Here is a 20,023-nt window from a genome sequence, read left to right as displayed (position 1 = left end):
GGAATCATCTAGAAGTTTGTTTGGCGTGGGTGTGCATAAAGAGACACTACAGCAGTCCACCCTTTCTGGTGGCACTTATTTTTTCCCTCCCATGGAATTGTGAGCCTGTTGGATATTCTGTAGGCACTCTAGCTTTGCTCAAAAAGGGGAATAACATGTCTTCTGGGCCTATGACATGCCAGAGCAACCTCCTTCTATTTTACAGATGAGAAATATGAGCTCAGAGAGGTTAAATAATCTATCCTAGTCACATAGCAAGTAAATGGCAAACCAGAATGAGAACTTGGAAAGAGGCAATGCTCTTTCCCTTTTGCTCTGCTGCCTTTGATGTAGGAAATGCAGGAAAACAACAACAAAAACAGTACCTTTATTCATTCATATTGATTGAGCACTACTAGGCCACACTGTTCTAGGCTATAACTGTGGGTGAGACACTGCACTGAGGGAATTACAGTGATTCTCTGGGTTGCTCTATGTTACTTACAAAACACTTGGCACACAGTAATATGAGCACATATCTAAGTAGAATATCATTATTTGCTTACATACTTGTGTATCTTCCTTATTAGCATATGATCTCTTTGGGGACTGGAACCGACTTAGTCATCATCAGAACCTCAGTATCCAGCTCCACAATGGGTACATGGTAGGTGATGGACAAAAGATCATTGAGTGAAGAAATGTATGGTCTAAAGCCAGTGAAGTCACTACTGTAGCACCTATGGCTAGTGCTATATCCTGTATTACAGAGTACTTTCTTATAAGCTATTTTATTTTATATTTGTAACTACTCTGAGTTAATTATCATTTATTCATCTATATAAAGAAACTGAGGGTCAGAGAGATTAATTTGCCATAACCAGTGTAATATAATAGGTCTGGTAAAAAAAAAATAGACTTGAACTCAGTACTGTTCATAACATGTGGGCTCTTCCTATCACAGGGTACTTTCTAGCAAATTGGAGCTAACCCACAGGTTGGGGTTAGGGCAGGTGGAATTTGTGTTCCCAGGTGGAAACCTCAGGCTGCACAGAGGTCCTCAGGCATTTCCAGGGCTGGGAAATCGGGGATGAGTAGGAGGTGCAGGGCTTCCTGCAGACCTCCTGGGGAACCAGGAGATCTCCAATCTGGAAGTCCAGAGGCCCTCCAGAGGCTCTAACAAACAAGCCCCTGAATTCTGGGTACCAGGGCTGGTCTGGGACCTTTGTGACTGAGGGGTGAGTCTGTGGGGCAGGCCAGCTCCCTAGAACTGAACTTGAACTTGCCTAGAACTAAACTCACCTCCTGAATATAACATGTACAGAGGCTTGATAGAAGGGTTGAGCAAGAGGACCGATGTATACCATCATGCTTTGATCTGAAGCAACCCTAAGGAATGTGCCTCAATAACTGCTGCATGGAAGCCAAGTCTCGTTAGTAGAACTTGGAACAGTTACCTTTGTCTACATGAATCACACTGACTTCCTGAGAGGGTCTCTTAAACTGCTGCTCAGCCCCCCACTCAGTGTGTGCAGGCTCACATTTACTGCTGTCCTGTAATTAGCTTGGCAGTGCTCCTGCCTGCTAGCCTGGCATTAGGCACACGACCTGGCCCCATTTCATCTCCTCTTCCACTCAGGAATGTAAGCTCCACCTCTTTTATTTCTCCCACCCAGCTTTAATCCATTCAACATCCTCCAGCTCTGTCTTCCAGAGCTGCAAGGGTCTTAGGGCCTCTGAAAGAGAAAAAGGTCCAGACTATTCACAGGCCAGGAGGTCAGAGGAACCAAAGTGGCATCCTATTACCTGCTGCTGGCTTTGCTGATCTGTATGTTCTTAGATGTGTGCGCACTAGCAAGCATGTATGTATACACGTGTGTGCGTACACACACACACACACACACACACACACACACACACCATCTGTCCAGCCTGTCTGGGGATGCAGTCCTACCTCGACACTTGTCCGCTGGGTTGGGAGCCAAGGGGTCCCCAAAGTAGCCTGCTTTGCACTGGTCACAGTGGACGCCTGCTGTGTTGTAGATGCACTTCAGACACCTGCCTGTCAGCCGGTCGCAGTTCCCAGAGGCACTGGGGTCCACGTTGTTGTTGCACTGACAGGGCTGACAAGGCCGCACTGGGCCACGTTCTCCAAAGGGGTCCCCAAAGTAGCCATCGGCACAGTGCTCACAGCGGGCCCCTGGAAAGAATGAATGCCCAAGCCTGAGTGGTCACCTGTTGGCACCAGCCACCCTCCAAAAGAGCTTCCCACCCTGGAGCCCAGAACAGTAGCTTCAGGAGCAAAGTGCTTGGGGCAAGGGCTTGGCTCTTTCACTCCACGGTGGTCCCAGATGGTAGAACATAGCAGCCCCACAGGGAAGCTTCCTGCCAGTTAACTGGATGCTGGGGGAAAAGTCAGATTTGTAGCAATACCACTGCAGCTGTTGCTGAAGAATTAACTCTTCTTTAAGACTGACTAGCAGAAAAAGGTGACATTTATTTATTTACTTATTTTTTAAAGTAACCTCCACATCCAAGGTGGGACTCAAACCCACAACCCTGAGATCCAGAGTCACTTGTTCTACCAACTGAGCCAGCCAGGGGCCCCAAGAGAGAGATGTGACTCTGGACTTAAAAGGCCACTAAGTTTCCCTTATGTACCTTGGTTCATTTTGTAAAGCTTAGTTAAACCAGATATTCCATCCGAAAACTAATTACAAACCCAAGACACCATTAACCATACATCATACCGTACAAACCATACACTGCCCTTCCTCAATCCACCTCTCGGGCCCATTCTTATCTTTAGAATGAGCCTATTTCCATTAGTCCTAAGTAATTATAATTCCCTAGGGATTTTTGGAATAGCAGCTATTCATGAGAATTCATGGCGTCAAGGACGGGGGCAGCCGGTGGCCTTACCGGTGACCCCGTGGGGACAATTATTGCACACCACCTCTTCTGTCTCCGGCATAACAGAGCAGCTGAACCCATTGTGGCAGGGACACGGCTTGCAGCTGCGAGGGTCGTGTGGATCGTTGTAGAAACCAATGGGGCAGTCGGCACACTCGATGTCAAGATTTTCATCCCCTGAATAACAGTCTCCTGGGAGCCAGAGGAAGAATGGAGGGCAGCGAGATGAGCAGGGTAAAACAATACACTTCCTGGAATATGGATGATGTGTGGGAGGCAGAGCTTAATAACCACAACCTTCCTCTCCCGAAGCTTTCCCCAAGGTATCTGAGCACTGGCATTCACCTTCGCCCTAGTACCAACTCTAAACCTGGCCACGACCCTGGCCCTCACCTGGCTCTCCCATGCTCAGTAGATACAGCTTCCTTTCCGACCCATAACCTAACACTGCTCCCCCGTCCCCATGGCCTGACACCATTTGTCCGCACATTCATTCAGGCCCTGACATTGCCTTTGATCCCTCCAGACAATTCTTGAAACTTGACCCCAACTACACCTCCCCCAGCACTGAACCATGACAGCCATTTCCTGTAACCTGGTACCTTTCCCACAACCCTGTGGCATTGCCATAATGAAAAGGATTGAGTGTAATAAAGCCCCACGTCCATCTTCCCTGACTCCAGCCCTACCTTCCTAATCCTTTCCCATCTCCAAAATGAGTTCAGGCAGGGGCTTTCTTTCTTTCTGTTTTAATATTCTATTCATTTATTCACAAGAGACACAGAGAGAGAGAGAGAGAGAGAGAGGCAGAGACACAGGCAGAGGGAGAAGCAGGCTCCATGCAGGGAGCCCGATGTGGGACTCGATCCCGGGCCTCCAGGATCACACCCTGGGCTGAAGGTGGGCTCTAAACCGCTGAGCCACCCGGGGATCCCCAAGGCAGGGGCTGTCTTACTCCCTTCCATGGGAACCCCCCAGTCCCCCACGCACCCGCAGCCACCTGGGCCGGGTGTCATTTCACTCACCTGTGTCCGGATCACAGGCTCCTCCCCCCTGGCAATTACACGGAATACAGGTGCCAAAAGGTCCCAGTTGGGCAGAATCTCTTTTGTAGCCAGAAGCACAATCCTGACAGAACTGTCCCTTGTAGCCAACGGGACATACGCATTGTTCAACCCAGGGTGCGGGGGCTCCAGAGACGGGGCGGGCTGAAATCAGGGTCACGTTGTCAAGGTACCCAGTGCCTGCAATTCGGACAAGAGGTTAGAAGTCGTAAGTACTAAGGTCTAAAGACCTAAAGGTGGGCCTCTCTTCGGAGTTTATTTTTCTTAACTCTCTGACAAAGGCAGGTGGTGTTCACCCACCCTGCTGCGGGTGGAGGTACAGCCGTTGGTCATGACTGATGCACAGGCTGCGGTATCAGGAACGTCAGGGTTTAAATTCCTGCTCGACCCTCACTAGCTCTGTGAATTGGGCAAGTCACAGAACTTTGCTACCATTGTGTTTCCTCAAGTGTGGAAGAGAAGGAACCGTGGCATGGACCTCCTATGTTGGTTGTGAAGTTAAATGAGACAAGGCACATATTATAATGTGCGTGGCTCAAAGTAAAGATTCGATAAATTGTTAAACACCTTTCCTACTTCCTGCTTTATGTGTTTCATTAGTGATGTGGAAATTCGGCATGCCAACCATGCCTCCTGCTTACGTAAGTGCTAAAAAGCTCAAGGAACTCACATTTAAAGAATTGCGATTGGGATTGGAGTACCCCACATGTGAAGTCCAATAAGAGGAGTTAATGGAATACAGGTGATGTCTGAACACGGTAGCACCCAGTACAATCCCGAAGGAGCAGCTACTGGAGGAGCAGAGGGCTGTGTTGTAGATGCCGTTTCCTAGCTAAGGGGACACACCCGTTTGTTGTAGGTTCTCTTCTTCAAATAATCAGCTTTCATCTAAATTTGGATACTCTTAAGCAAAGGAGCATCATTCATTCTTCATTGATGTTGACCTCTTTTTTTTAGAGAAACACTACGTTTAACAACTTCTAGAATATAAAAAATTTAGACCTGATCAGAGACCCTACATCAAGACCATCAAGTAGTTTACCTACTTGTTTGGAGACTGTCGCCGTCTTAGAAAGCTGACACAAACTAAAACCTAAGAGAGAAATTCACTTCCCTTCGTCACTTACTGTATTCTCCGTAAGTAGCTCGGATCCGCAGGGCCGTGAGGTTCCGCAGTAACCTCCGATACTCGAAGTAACTTAGCTGAGGGCTCCACTGACTGCTTGGACGTTCATTTAATCTGCAGGATTTAAAGCCCACAGCTTAAAAATACAACTCTTAAAATCAAGTCTTAAAATTTGTACACATGATACAAATTATGCCCAAGAAGGTGGGACAGCTAAGCCCCTTCACAGCCCTGCCTCGGGGAGGATAAAGGATGGAGAGTTGCATTCTTGTAGGCTTGAACTTGAAGTTTGCTCACTTCGCAGGGAGCATGAGCACCATAGGAAGTGACGGAGGGCATCCCAGAGCAGGAAGCCCGGCCCCAGGGGTCATGGCATCCAGTGCTGGTCCAAGTCCTCAGAGACCACTTTCTATTCTTGGCCACACAAAACTTAATACCGGGAACATCGCTGAGTTCAAGAAGCTCTGACCCTCCAGAGACATACCATTAATTTTTGGTTTCGTTGTTTAAATGATTTGTTAACTGAGCACATTTCACTTACTCTTCAAAAGTCAGCTTTCACGTTCTACCCTTCCGATACTTCTTTAGCGTTATGATATCTCACTATATCCTATCACCATCCCCTGCGCTAGTCTTTCAAATTTTGTTTTGTTTTTTTACTGGAATACTTTCAGGAACAACCCTACTTCTTTTCTTTAGTTCATTGACGTCACTTCTCACTGTATTCCTGTCTTCTATCCACACTTCACTCATGCATTAACTACTTAGGATTTCCTAATACTCAAAATATGTCCTCAAGCATGATTATTTCCCCTGCCTTGCTAACCTTCCCCTCCTCCCCACTTTCTATCCTTGGAAAACTGTTCTTCACTTGTCATGTTTTCTTGGGAAACTTTCCTTGATCACTCCAATGTGGGTTACTTGTGCCTCTGCTGTGTGTTCAAAATACCTGGACCCACCTTGGCTATCTTGTCACTCCCAAGCCACACTGTAATATTCTGTTTATTTTTTTCTCCCATTAGCCTGTCAGGGGCTTGAGGGCAGGAAACACGTCCTGTTTCTGTATATAAGACCGTGTCCAGTACATGAAAGGTGCTAAGAAAAGCTTGTTAAGAGAATGAATGATTAAATGTATGAACAAAGGAAGTGGACTTCAGTCACCTGACCCTCTTGTAGTCACTCTTTTTACCTGAATGTGTACGTCTTGGTGATCCCACAAGGTAGCGTCTTGCCACGTGGCATCAAGGGAGCTGTGACTCGTAGCCCAGCACCTTCCAGGATCACATCGTGGGCAGATGGGTGTCTGCCTCCCCTGTCCACGCGGTAGTCAAAAGACAGGGTTTGCCCATAGCTCACCTGTTGATTCCCAAGAAATTTGGCTGTGAAATAGAATTTGAAAAGACTGAGATCAGTGTGAAACTGGAGAAGCAAATGAGTTAGCAAGTTTGCATTAATGTCGGTGATTTCTGTTGGAGTTGCATAATCAATGTACCTCCGTGCCCCCAACCACCCTTCCAGAAGAGCCAGCTTATGGCCATAGCCATACTGCTATTGGCTACAAAGGACAGTTAGTGACTAAATGCTAAAACAGTCATGTTACAAGGTAATTCCATGTATTAGATGATTCACAGCATGGCCCTTATGACAGACCAATATGTAAAGGTCCCAGGCATGTTGGCAGTACTACCACTTTGTTACGTAATGTTTTATAATTCACTGACATCATGACATTTGATGTTAAATTCTTGGAGGTATTATTATTCCCATTTAACAGCTGAGAGAGTTGAAATTTGGAAAGGATAAGAGGACAACTTACCTGGATATCACATATTAGCTAATGAAATGAACCACTAATGTTTATCTTTTCAATGTATAAGTGGTTAAAACTGAGAATGCCTCATTTCCACTTTTCTATCTGCTTCTTGGTTGATCCACAGATTTGACCACTGACTTTATTTCTTGTCATGATGGGAAACCTAGAAACTTCCCACTTAACTAAAGTAGGAACCTCATCCAGGGTCTGACTGCTTAGATACACAGTCCTGTTCTATTGTATCATGACTTAGTCAAGAGGGCTGAAGCCCCAGCTGTCTTCTGGAGATAACTGCTTTCCTGAACACTAGGTGATATGGTTTTCGCATCTGCTAACTCCATTTTTCTATCCTGACTTCTAGCCTTAGAAGTTGGCTTCTATAAGAAAAATACCGTACATACCAGGAGCTACAAAATAGACAGGGTCTGATCGTCGTGCTGAGCTGAACACGTCCCGATGGCGCTGTGACCACTGGAGCTTTGCAGGAGACCCATTTCTTTGGATAGCTTTCCAGCCATCAACATCTGGAACACAAATAAAGCCACTCTGCATTTGGACAAAACTCACCATCTATTGAACTAAATAAGGCAAGACTTGACTGCTAAAAAGTTCTGGAGCTGAATAGCTAGTGGGGTTTCCTTAACAGCTCCACATTCATGTGCAGCCCTCAAAATTTCCTATGCCCCTCTCTACTTGGGGCTCAACTTCACCTGCTCCTACCCCACAGCTGCTTTGACTTTGAGCCCGCCTCTTGTAATAAGAGCATGTTTTCATCTGCCTGTAATTCATACTTTTATTTACATAAATAGGGTCTGACCTTAGTGAGTTAAGAGGGCCCAGGATGTTCAAAGAGAAACTCAAAGTCGAAAATACTAGTCACCTATATTTTTATAATGTTTTGTAGCTTGATAACTAATTTCACATGCATTAACTCATTTAATGTACATGAAAGCAGTATTTTTTTTTTTTTAAAGAGACTTAGTGCACATGTGAGTGGGAGGAGGGGCAGAGGGCAGGAATCTTTCAAGCAGAAATGTCAGGTCGATCCCACGACCCAGGAGATCATGACCTGAGCTGAAACCAAGAGTCAGATGCTCAACCAACTGAGCCACCCAGGTGCCCCTGAAAGCAGTATTATTAATAAATGGGAATTCCAGGAAGACTCACATAAACGCCCCCAATCCAAATGAAAGACTCTTTTGTGGTTTTAAAATACACAGAGATGGGAAGTACAGGAAGATGAAAATCTGGTCTCTTTTTCATTATTCTTTTAAGTTATTCATATACCGGTATGAGTAAGTTGTTCAGCTATGACTTTTTCAAGACATTAGGATCTGCCTTATTGCCCAGACAAAAGAATGCCCATTAAAAGCTAGAAGAGAGTTGCTAAAGACTTTGCAAGGGTCCCATGCTGTGGTGAGGAGGAGGTTGTCTGTAAGCACAAAGCTCTATACAATTAAAAACAAAATTCTATAGAATACTTTACCTTGATGGAAAGTAGAGGTGATTTTATGGACACTGTAATCTCCAGAGCTGTGGCAGTTGGCTGAATGCCCATAGCAAAAACACTGGGTACAGCCCTCCGGGTTTCCCCCATCCAGATGATAATAACCTGGTCGACACCTGTAGTAGCATTTTAAAAATCAGTACAATATTATATGTTACTTCTTATTTCATATAGAGAATATGATTGATCTTTTCTGCTTTCTCTCCCACCTGGCCCTATTAATTCCCAGAACTGGGAAACAATAACTACACATACCATCCCCACTACTAGACACGATGGACAGTCCCAGCCCCCCCACTGAGAGAGATGACCATTCACTCTCTGTCCCTGTGGTAGAGCAGAATGACATTTAGCGTGGTGGTCTGGGAACTTAGTGATTTTCCCATCCTTGGTGAGGGATTGAGTGGAGGTCACTTGAACGGGTCAAGACGAGTTGGGATGGGGGATGTAGAGCTGGCCCTGTCTTAGAGCAAATATTTACTGGAGGCAAAAGAGTGAGAGGCTGGGCCAGGAAAGGAAAGGCAGATGCCCCAGTCCCAGCACCTACTCAGCCCTACTGACTTGCACAAGCACTAGCTGCTGCCCACCATCCCTGCCCCTCATAACCCTCCTTGGGCCCATGGGGAAAGGGGCAGGTGGGGACATGACAAAGAAGGATGGCTGCAGGCTCCCTACAAAAGCAAAATGCAGGCTGGCATCCCGCCCACCAGTGGCCTCTCTGAGGAGCCCAGCTACCAAGCAAGTGGCAGATGTTGGGGGTCACAGAGAAGAAGGAAAATCTGGGGCAGGCTTGTTTTTCTCCATTCAAGTTAATTACATCCTTCTTCATGAAATAATAATAGTTTCAATGATCATTATTTAGTGGGTATGTTGTGCCAGGCACTTTCGGTATGTACCAATTTAATCCTTGATACAACCCTATGAGATAGGAATTGTTATTTCTCATTTTCTCTTTTTAAAAAAATTGTTCATTTTAGAGAATGAGAGAGTATGTGTGTGAGCAGGGGGTAGGGCAGAGGAGAGGGAGAGAGAAGCTTAAGCAGGTTCCACGCCCAGCACAGAGCCCGATGCGGGGCTCAATCTCACGACTCCAAGATCATGACCTGAGCCAAAATCAAGAGTTGGATGCTTAACCCATTGAGCCACCCAGGCTCCCAATTTCCAATTTTCTTAGGTGAAGACACCCAGGCCAGAGAGGTTAAGAAACTTGTTCAAGGTCACAGAGTTGGTAAGTGGCTGAGGCAAGATTTTCAAACCAGGTACATCTGCCTCTAAGCCATGTGGTCTGATCCACTGGACCCTAATGACAGGAATCTGTTTATTGTGCAAAATCAAAGAAAAGCAGGCTAACTGTGAACAGTCAATGCTTCAGAGAACAGCTGTAAATAAATAAGCATTGTTTTGGGTTTTTTTTCTCTACAGAGCAAGGGCTTCAAAAAAATCATTATGGTTTCTTTGGAGGAAACCTGCAGATGAAAAGGGATTAAAATGCAAGGAAGGAAGGGAGGGGAGGGGAGAGGCAGAGGATGGGAGGGGAGGGAATAAAAAAGGAAGGGATGGGAAGGAACTGAGGGAAATCAGGCAAAACTCAACGACAGTGTTGAGGGATGTACCTGGGTAATAAATTATGAAGAACAGTAAGGAAATGATAACACAGAGGTCAGAAGAGTAGACACTTCTAGAAAGAAGGGAGAGTGCTGTCGTTGGGATGGCATCTTTTTACTCAAGGTCTATTTCTTAGAATTGGTGGTGCTGACAACATTTGTTTTATGTGGTTTTCTGTTTCCATGTGACATTCTGAAATGAAAAACCTTTTTAAAAAGTGACTCCTCTTTTCACCCTGAAGCTGTGTTTCCCTCCCTCCGCCGCAGCGCAAAGAGCCCGCTAGAAACACCAGGTGGGAATGTATCTGGTATTTTTCTGCCCAGGTATAAGTGATCGTGGAGATGCCAAAGAACTGCTTTCTTACTTTTAAGGAAACAAGGAGAAAGCTTTTTACCTGGGGCCAGCCTCACAGCGCTAGCCTCACAGCAGTTGTAGAGGAGGGGAGAGTTTTAAGTCTGAGCTATTTGTCCTCAAGGAATGTCCTGCAAGCTGCACTAAGGGTGGATCACTGTTTACTGCGCCACCTGCCCCAACATGGCTTGGGGCCCAACGGCCTCTTCATCTTCTCCTGGGTCATGTGTGTGCATGTAACCACCATCCCAACCCTGGGCGGTTCCTTTGCTGCACATGATGGTTATATATGGCCATACCCTGAGATAGTTCCTCTTACTAGCATTTTCTCAACATGCTTAATTAGGCCAGGCCTTTTCTGAGACCAGGCTGAGTCACGTGACCTCATTATTGCATGCCACCTTATATGGGAGCACCTGGAATTCCAAGTCAGCTGGCAACGGGACCTCTGGGGCCCTGTGCCTCTGCCGCCCTTGTAAACAAAGAGAGGGGGCTCACGGCAGAAGCATGGAGTCCAGGGAGATCTGGGGGCTCAGCTGCACTTTTTGAAAAGCCAAGTTTTTGAGGCCAGAGGTCATCACGTTTATTAAGTGCCCCTTCTCCATGACAGCACTCAGAGGATGAATTCTCGTGCTAGTTGCCAAGAGACTCTCCCTGCTGTGTCTGCAAGGGCCACGGTGCACACAGACCTGTCACAGCGCTCGCCGGTGACAGCTGGCTTGCAGACACAGCGGCCCTCGTCACAGGGCCCCGAGATGCCAGCTGGGTCACAGTCACACTTGGGGTCTCTGGGAAAAGAAGAAAAAGAAAATTAGGGATGTGTTTCCAAATGCTTTTCAGCTAGCCACATAAAGATCAAGCGCTCATAAGCAAAAGTCACCAACTTGAGCAAAGCCTTCATCTTCCCTGAGGCCTCTCTCAGCTGTTCTTGTCCCAGACCCTTGAAGGGCGCCCTTGTCTAGGCTCACACTACTCTGAGGGGCGGCAGCTGGTCCAAGAACGGTTTGCTCCCACCCCTAAGGAGAGGAGAGGTCTGTGCCAGGATGTGAACCAGATCCATCACTGAACGGTTCAGTTGGGTTTGGTTTAGTTTGGTTGACTATTTGGCTCAGTTGCCTTTTTGTTTAATTTATCATTTGCTTCTATATTGTATAATTCAGTGATGGCTGCTCTCATCATGATTGATTTCATCTACTTGCTATTTTAGTTTATTGAGTTATTTCTTTTGGTAACACTTCTATCAAGACACAATTCAGGGGCGCCTGGGTGGCTCAGGTCATGATCTCAAGGTCCTGGGATTGAGCCCAGCCCCAGGCTCCCTGCTCAGTGGGGAGTCTGCTTCTCCTTCTGCTCCCCACCAGAGCACTCATGTTCTCTCTCGCTCTTTCTCTCAAACAAATAAATAAAATCTTAAAAAAATAAAAAAGACACAATTCACTCATTTAAAACGTACAATTTGATGGTTTTTAGTAGATTCTAAGAGTAGTAGAATTTAGTAGATTCTACTAAATAGAATTCTAAATAAAATTTAGTAGATTCGACCAAAGTAGAATTTGGTAAGAGTTTAGTAGATGCTCAACCATCCCAATCAATTTGAGAACATCTTCATCATTCCAGAAAGAAACCCTGTGCCCCTAGCAATCACCCTTCCTTTCTTTTCCCAGCCCTAGGCAACTGCTAATCTACTTGCTGTGTCTATGGACCTACTCATTGTGAACATATTCTGTAAAGGGAATCATACAATCCGTGGCCTTTGGTGTTTGGCTTCTTTCACTTACTATGTTTTCAAGGTTCACCCATGTTATACTTCATCCATGTATCAATAATTCACTTTTTTATGGCTGAATCAAATTCTATCATATGTATAGATGACATTTTGCTTCTCCATTCAATAACATATGGCCATCTGGGTTGTTTCCACTTTTTAACTATTGTGAATAATGCTGCTACGTGCATTTGTGTGCAAGTTTCTATGCAGATGTATATGTTTTCATATTTCTTGAGTGTATTCCTAGGAGTGGAATTGCTGATTTGGGCTGTTTTGTTTTGTTTTGTTTTTTTAATTGCAAGACCTTCTCAATGAAGGAATCAATCAGTGTTTCCATTATTTAATTTTGGCACAATCGCTTAGGACTCTGGCTAATGACTAGTATCACTCAGATGGGCACACAGTCATATGCATCTATCTCACGGATCGAAAACCAAATCTCCTATATCTTCCCTACTGTCCTGCTCCTCCTCCGACTGCCCTTTGATCCCATCCAAATCCTACCCAAACCTGGATGACCCCCTTCTTTTCCCTCTTACATTTCCCATCCAATCAGAGCCCACGTCCTGTCAGGCTCCCTGTCCTCGTCTTTCACTTGAGGGTCTTCTCCTGTCCTAGCCACTGCACCCCCCACGACTTATCTGGACCCTTTGACAAACATTAGGCACACCATCTACTGGTTGCTAGGCACCCAGAACACTAAGAAATAGGAGCCTGGTCTCTAGGAGTCTCCAGGCAGGGCAGAAACATGAACAATAATGGCAGTGAAGCATAAGGCCAGCTGGAGCCAGGCAGTGCCACTGTCTGTGTCCCCCTTCCCGCTCTGGGCACTGGGGATGCAGTCATGAACAAGATAGAGCCAACACAGGACTTCTGTTCTGGTGAGAGGGACAGACACACAAATACATACAGGAAACAAGATATGAAATAACATCAGTCAGAACTCAGAGGGCTGGGGACTGGTCAGAGAAGGTGTCTGTGAGGAGTGGAGGAGGTGGGGGTGGAGCCTGTGAAGCTCTCTGCAGCCCTGTAGGAAGTGGGAGTGCTGGAGGCCAGGACTGAGGAGGTTACTTGGCTTGGATCCTTTGAGGAAGAGAAGACAGGCTGGTGGGGCTGAGGGCAGGGGAGGGGGGGGGCGGGGGGCGGTGGGGAAAGGCGGTGAGGAATGCAGCAGGAGTACACCGCTGGGTGTGTAAAGGGTGGAGTATCTTGAAGGGCCTATGGGCCTGCAGAAGAATTCTCTCTCTGAGTAGGACAGGGCGCTACTGGAGGGCTGCCAGCAGAGATGTGATATGATCTACTTCATGTTTTAGAAGCATTTCCAGAGGGGCACTGGTCAGATGGAAGGGCCTCTGAAGACAGTCTTCAAGGCAGCAGGGAAGCCTGGAAGAGTGCAGGCTCGGCAGAGGCCCAAGGGTGAGAGAATGGGACAGTGGCAGCCAGGCCAGCGCCGGCACGGAGGACAAAGGGGCACCTTCTAGCTAACAGCTTCCCCACCCAGCTCCCTTCCCCTAGGCTATCCCAGTACCTGTCAGCTCTGTATCCCTGTGATTGCTTATGGCATTTACAATATATCAATATATGCTCCATCTTCTTCCAGGAAAGTTTTTTTTGAGAGAGAGAGAGAGCACGTGCAGGAGCAGGGGGAGGGGCAGAGGGAGAGAGAGGATCTCAAGCAGGCTCTACATCAAGCTCTGGGCTTGATCTCACAACCCTGAGATCATGACCTGAGCTGAAATCAAGAGCCAGACATTTAACTGACTGAGCCACCCAGGCATCCCTCTTCTGGGAAAAAATAAGAGGACGGAAAGAGAATGCTTCAAACTAAAGGGGAATAAATCTGTGCAGAAAAATTTTTCCAGTCCAAATTCATGTGGGTCAAAATGGGTCCCAGGAAAGAACCTGAAGGACTCTACCTCCATCCTCGTTCATCTAAAAGGGGACAATCATTGGGGTCTCAGAGCCAAAACTCTGAGCCTGAATATTATTAGGTCCACGCTCAGCAGTAATATTGGGGAAACTCAACCCCCCGGGTGTACACTTCTTGTCTTCAACCTGAGTGCAAGGCTAATCCCGGCCTCTGAGGCTTACTGTAAAGGATTAAATGGCATAACCCATGTGAAGTCCTCAAACAGCGCTTGGCACACAGTCATTGCTCAGTAACATAAGTGGCCATGATGTTAATGTCATTGTCACCCCTCATAGCAGAAGCTGCAGTGATGGGTGCAGTGCTTACAGTAGCCTTTGGTCTTGGGTGCAGCCGGCATCGGTGAGCGTGTGGAAGCCTGGCAGGCAGCGGTCGCACCTGTCTCCTGTTACCCCTGGCTTACAGCTGCACCGTCCAGAGTTGTCACATCGGGCGCTAAGAGAACCTGTAACCCACGATGAGGTAGGGAAAAGGAAAGAAGAAAAGGAAATATTTAGTTTATAGGGCATTAGGAAACAACTGTCACCCCATGGGAGCTCAATGAATCCTGAGTGATAACAGCCACCTGCTGCCTCTCGAAATTCTTTCACATCGTCTGAGTATATATCCACCCACTGGGGCAAGTTCTCACAGCCAACGATGGCTTCTTCTGGCAAAGAAATGGAAATTACTCCTGAAAGCATTTTTTACTTATGGATCTGCTCTGATTTGAACATTAAGTACTGTGTAAGCCACTGCTTTTTAAAAGAAGTTTGTTGGATTCTTGAGATCTCAAGAAGAGGAAAAATCTGTGAGTGAGCACATCAGCCTCCTCCAAGAGAGTTAATATGAGAAAGTGAGCAACATGTTCCCTTATTTCTGGCAAGCAAAAGCCATCTTTTAAGGGTCAGTGCTTGTATTATTTATTATTATTATTATTGTTTTTTATTATGAAGAGGACTCTTATGGGGTCCCTGGGTGGCTCAGTCAGGTAAGTGGCTGCCTTCAGCTCAGGTCATGATCCTGGGGTCCTGGGATCAAGCCCCAGGTCTGGCTCCCTGCTCAACAGGTCTGCTTCTCTCTCTCTCCCTATGCTCCTCCCCCTGCTCCTGCTCTCTCTCTCTCTCAAATAAATAAATAAAATCTTTTTAAAAGAGGCCTCCTAACCAGAAATATCTCTACCTACCTGGAGTGTAGAAATTCTCATCCTTGGGGCATCACCCCTTCCCTGTTCATCTCACTGGGTTTAGTGCATAGAGCACTTATTCTGTGATTAATTTTGTATAGACACACTCTTACTTGTTAGTGGGCCCTCTCAGACTGCGAGTTGATGAGAGACAAGAAGTGCTCAGCAGAGCAATGTGCCACTCCAGACCTCGGCCCCTTCTCCATTTCACTGCCTCCCCTCCCCTCCCCTCCCCTCCCCTCCTCCCCTCCCCTCCCCTCCCCCACCTCAGTTCAAGTCTGTCCTCTCCCCTGGCCTCCCACTCTCTCCCCTCCCTTCTTCCCTCCTTCTGTGCTCCTTTAAAAATGGAATTCAGATCACATTAGTCAGCTGTTTAGTTCTCTGGTGGCTCCCCAGATAAGCAGAAGAAAATGTAAACTCTGTATCATGGCCCACAAGTCTCAACCTCTCCAGCCACATCCTCTATGCTCCTTCACTAAGTTCCAGCTCCCAGCTTCCCCCCACCCCATGTGTAGAATGTACCAGACTGCTTCTCTCCTCCGGGCATCCGTACTTGCTCCTCCCCCAGCCTGGAAGGCTCCTGTCCCAAAACTTCCCCTTCATTGCCAATCCTCAACTGTCAGGTCCTGATTTAATACTACTTCTCTAGGGAAATCTTCTGACTCCCAAATCTAAAATATCCATCCCACTGCTATTGCAGTCCTGCTTACTCAGGATGACCTCAGCTTATGTTCCCTGCTGTATCCCCAGGGCCCAGTGCACAACCCAACGCAACAAGGATGCCCAGAAATCTGTTGGGTAAAGGCACATATGCCAAGAAAGAGGTCAGAGCTATTGTGAAAGAGTCTGGGGCTAGCAAAAGATGAGCAGGAAGGTGGTGGGAGGTGTACCTCACCTACTTTACAATTTCCCTGTGCTAGCAGAATTTAAAAATAATCCAGGTAGCTCAACTCACTGTGATAACCAGGCTACCCATAATCTATAAGGCCAACAGAACAGGAACCAGTTGCTCCTTTCTTTCTAATCAATTACTCTGTAAATTTTTGATTCACTAACAGACACGATTCAAATCAATAAAGATATTGGGTCTGTGCTGATATAAAGGCTTTTGTGCCACACGTGGAACATAAAATACATTAGCGACATTTGCAGTGCCCGTGAAAGGTGCCATGTCAACTTTGCAAGGCTTGAGGGGCCCTCAGTGACAATGGCATAAACTACACTTCTTAAGCACCTGTATGAGACACTGAGTTAGGCCTTTATATATATTAGGAAGTGCTATCTACTAGTGAATTAGGAGCTGATAGAAGAATAACAGATCCATTTGTAGATGACAGGGAAGTATCAGAGGTTCAGGAACTACAGATGTGCAGTTCAGAAAGATGCCTTTCTAAGGCATCTCTAGCACAATCTGCAGGATGCCTTAGGGAAGGAAACACCATTCCTGGGAAAAGGAGTCCTCCTGTGACCAGATGACCTGGACTGGAGGCGTTGGGACAAGAAGAGGAGAAGAGAATCACTGAGAGAGCCACATGGATGCAGAATGAACAGACTTCCCCTCTTGAGAAATAGATGAGGGAGAAGGTGGGAATCACATGATGACTCCAAGGCCCCAATGTGCACAACCAGATGCAATGTGAGGTTATTTACCAAAGAGAAGGAGCAGGATCTCAGGTTGAAGCATCAAGGGAAGATAGTGAGTTTAGTTTTGGACATTGTGAACTTGAGTTTCAAGGGGGCATATTAGGGTAGAAATGTTCACCTGGAACTCAAGAAAGAGGTGGGGGGTGAAGATCTAGGAGCCTTCAGCACACAGGCCAAGTAGGAAGCAATAGCAGGTGCTAAGATCATTCCAGGAGCAGATAGAGAGAGGAGGGGAGTGGCCTTGGACAAAAACCGAATGCCATTAATTAAGGGGCCTTTCGTAATCAAAGCAGAAAGAACTCTCGGGACAGTGGAAGCTAAGGGAGCAGAGTTCTGAGAGTCAAGGGAGGAGGAGGGTGGGAGTCTCAGGACCTAAGTCAATAGAATATTTGATAAGATAAGCTTGAAGAGAGGCTCCCCAGGCTGACATGCACAGACCACCATGCTCCTGCCCTACAAGCAGTCAGCCAACAGAGCCAAGAAGGAGAGTTTAGTTCTGAATTATGCTCTGATAAGTAAGATTCAACAGAAGATAACTCTCTTTAATACAATTTGGGGGTTTTGGGTTTTTTGTTTTGTTTTTAACACAAATGAGTGTCGATCCAGGACTCAGAAACCCATTTTCCCCCATTCCAACTAATGGAAATTATGCCTTCAACTTAAGAAAATTTTCCCTACAGGTTTCTCAGAAATGAATTATTCTTATAAAATGGAAAATATTGCACTTTGCTTTGGATTTGGCCCACATAGCTCAAAATAGTTACTGTGCAAAACACCCTTCTGAGAGAAATTAATAATCATCTCATGAAAATAGGCATTCAGTATTGAGACGAGTTTGGGAAATGGTGCACACTTGATCTTTCAGAGATTTATGACATAATACTACCTTCAGCAGGCATGAAGCTTGTTTAACTTTTAATGCCAGTGTTTCCAAACATTCTTTGACATTCTTACAGACCACATCTATTATTATCTTGAGGAACACTGTGTTCTACAGGACATTATCTAGAGAATCCTGCTCTAAGAGCTGGGGGGGGGGGGGGGGTTCAAAGAACCCAGACTTTGAAATACAGCAAATCTCCCTTCAAAACCAGCTCTGCCACTTAGCTGTGTGTCCTTGGGCAAACTGCTTCCTCATCAGTTCTTTTACGTGAGACTAACAACCTATGCCTTGTGGAGCTGTTGCAAGACTTTGGACTAAAATATATAAAGTGCCTCGTTCAGTGTCCCATACGTCATGGGCGTTCAAAGAATGTAGTTTACACTGCTACCTCTGGGCCTCCTTCAAACCTTGCAAAGTTAACATGGAGACGTCCACAGGTCCTTACTGTGAGCGTGACCACTTTATTTCACATTCCAAAACTTCCAGAATAACAGCACTGGGTTTTCAAAGTATTTCATTAAAATACAAACACGTGGTCCAAATCCTACGTCACGAGCTCCTCTTAGGGACTGTGTACAACTGGGTTGAAAGAATTAAAAAAACAGCTTCCAATTTCGGTTTTGTGACCCAAGAAGCTCTTTTAGGGCTTATATAGATACAGTCTATGTGCACTCTGAGGGCTCAGAAAGGTATTCTAAAATGAGTACCACTGAAAAATGAGGAGCATCTGGGTGGCTTGGTCGGTTAAGTGTCCAAGATTCTTAGTTTCGGCTCAGTCATGATCTCAGGGTTGTGAGACCGAGCGTCGCATCAGGCTCTACACTCAGCACAACGTCTGCTTGTCTCCCTCTCCCTCCTCCTTTGCCCGCCCCCCCCTTACACATGCACCCTCTCTCTCAAATAAATAAGTAAATAAAATCTATAAATAAATTAAATAAATAAATAAATAAATATCAAACAAAAAGAGGGTATGTCCTTTTGGGAACCTTTTAAATATATACCTATACTTGTACTTTAAAGAAACATTATTATTATTTTTATGATTACATTTAATAGCAATAAATTATTATCTAAGAACATTTTAAGTAATAATCTAAATGTTGTAGTCTGAGTAATTCACTATCAGGGTCACAGCTGTGTAAAAAATAATAATAAAATTAAGAGAACAGGTCCAATATCGTGGATGTCGAGACAGGTTTCAGGAATTTAGGTGTCATGAGAGGAAAAACCACACATGTACACACAGAGAATTTCAAAGTATTTGTAAAAGGTTCTCAGGGTTTATGCAAGAGGTGAAGATAGCCCTGTCACTGAACCCACAAGGTCATCACCTAAAAATAAGCTTTATTTGAGAAGAAATGGATGAGAAATGAGAGAAATGGATGTGAAATCCCAAATCTGTGACCGCTCTGGGGATTATTAATGCTGTTGGCATCATTCACCATACATGGACTGATTGCGTTTTTTGGTAAGGTGTGTTCTTCTGCATTTGAGATTGAATATACAATAAATTCCCTCGGAAGTGACAAATATCTTCTGGCTGACTGTGAGACAGAAATCACACAGGGAATTAAATGTGTGCCACTGGGCTAGTAATCTGGGCAGCCAGCGTGTAGTGGGAGATGGCACAGGGTAGGGACAGTCTCTGTCAGTAACATGCCACTCAGCCTGGCAGCTCAAGCTCTGGAGCTTCACTTTCTTTGTCTCTAGAATGCGGTGGAGTGTGCTAACACATACAGGTTGTCAAGTTGTTATGAGTACTGAAGAAGGCATAATATATGGATATATTCTGGAAAAATATAAAGCATTATCCAGATCTTCGGAAATAATATCCATAAAGTTTTTCTTGGACATCTAACTTTCTGCAATTGGGGCTAAAAGGACACCACTCTGATGCTTTTGTCTTTCAGGTAGAGAGAATAAGAGGGAACAGTTCTCCAACAGAACCCTGGATTACAACTTTAGCCCTTGCAAGTGCTCGTTGGAAGACTGGAGCCCATTCATCCACTCCTCTCGGGCTCAGTTTCCCTGCTTTTTAGAAAATATTTGAAAAAGCCACTGCCAATTTCAGGATATTAATAACAAAATAAAATGTTAATACATAGTTTTAGACCAAAGATGTGGCCTCTACAGGCTTCCTCCTAAACTGGAATGTGATTTTTTAAAAAGCTGGTGTTCCAGGAAATTGCGACACTGATCTCTGTCCTAATAATCAAAACAACTGCATCAACTGCAATTTACTGAGTTGTCTACCATATGCTTCACAAACATCATGTGA

The 20,023-nt window shown here is 45.6% G+C and overlaps 1 protein-coding gene across 1 annotated transcript in view; it reads right to left on the bottom strand.

Annotated features, from left to right (window-relative positions):
• LAMC2 (laminin subunit gamma 2) overlaps nucleotides 1-20,023 on the bottom strand; it is a 54,995-nt gene that overhangs the window by 15,160 nt on the left and 19,812 nt on the right. The window contains 9 exon segments of the mRNA NM_001003351.1: nucleotides 1,934-2,179; nucleotides 2,902-3,084; nucleotides 3,918-4,136; nucleotides 5,084-5,196; nucleotides 6,272-6,461; nucleotides 7,297-7,419; nucleotides 8,382-8,518; nucleotides 11,048-11,146; nucleotides 14,363-14,498. Of these exon segments, the coding sequence (NP_001003351.1) occupies nucleotides 1,934-2,179; nucleotides 2,902-3,084; nucleotides 3,918-4,136; nucleotides 5,084-5,196; nucleotides 6,272-6,461; nucleotides 7,297-7,419; nucleotides 8,382-8,518; nucleotides 11,048-11,146; nucleotides 14,363-14,498 (1,446 nt within the window).

The sequence above is a fragment of the Canis lupus genome, chromosome 7 (genome assembly GCF_011100685.1).
Source record: "Canis lupus familiaris isolate Mischka breed German Shepherd chromosome 7, alternate assembly UU_Cfam_GSD_1.0, whole genome shotgun sequence".
Taxonomy (NCBI): domain Eukaryota; kingdom Metazoa; phylum Chordata; class Mammalia; order Carnivora; family Canidae; genus Canis; species Canis lupus.
The sequence above is the reverse complement of the archived record's forward strand: the minus strand, read 5'-3'. Positions and strand labels throughout refer to the sequence as shown.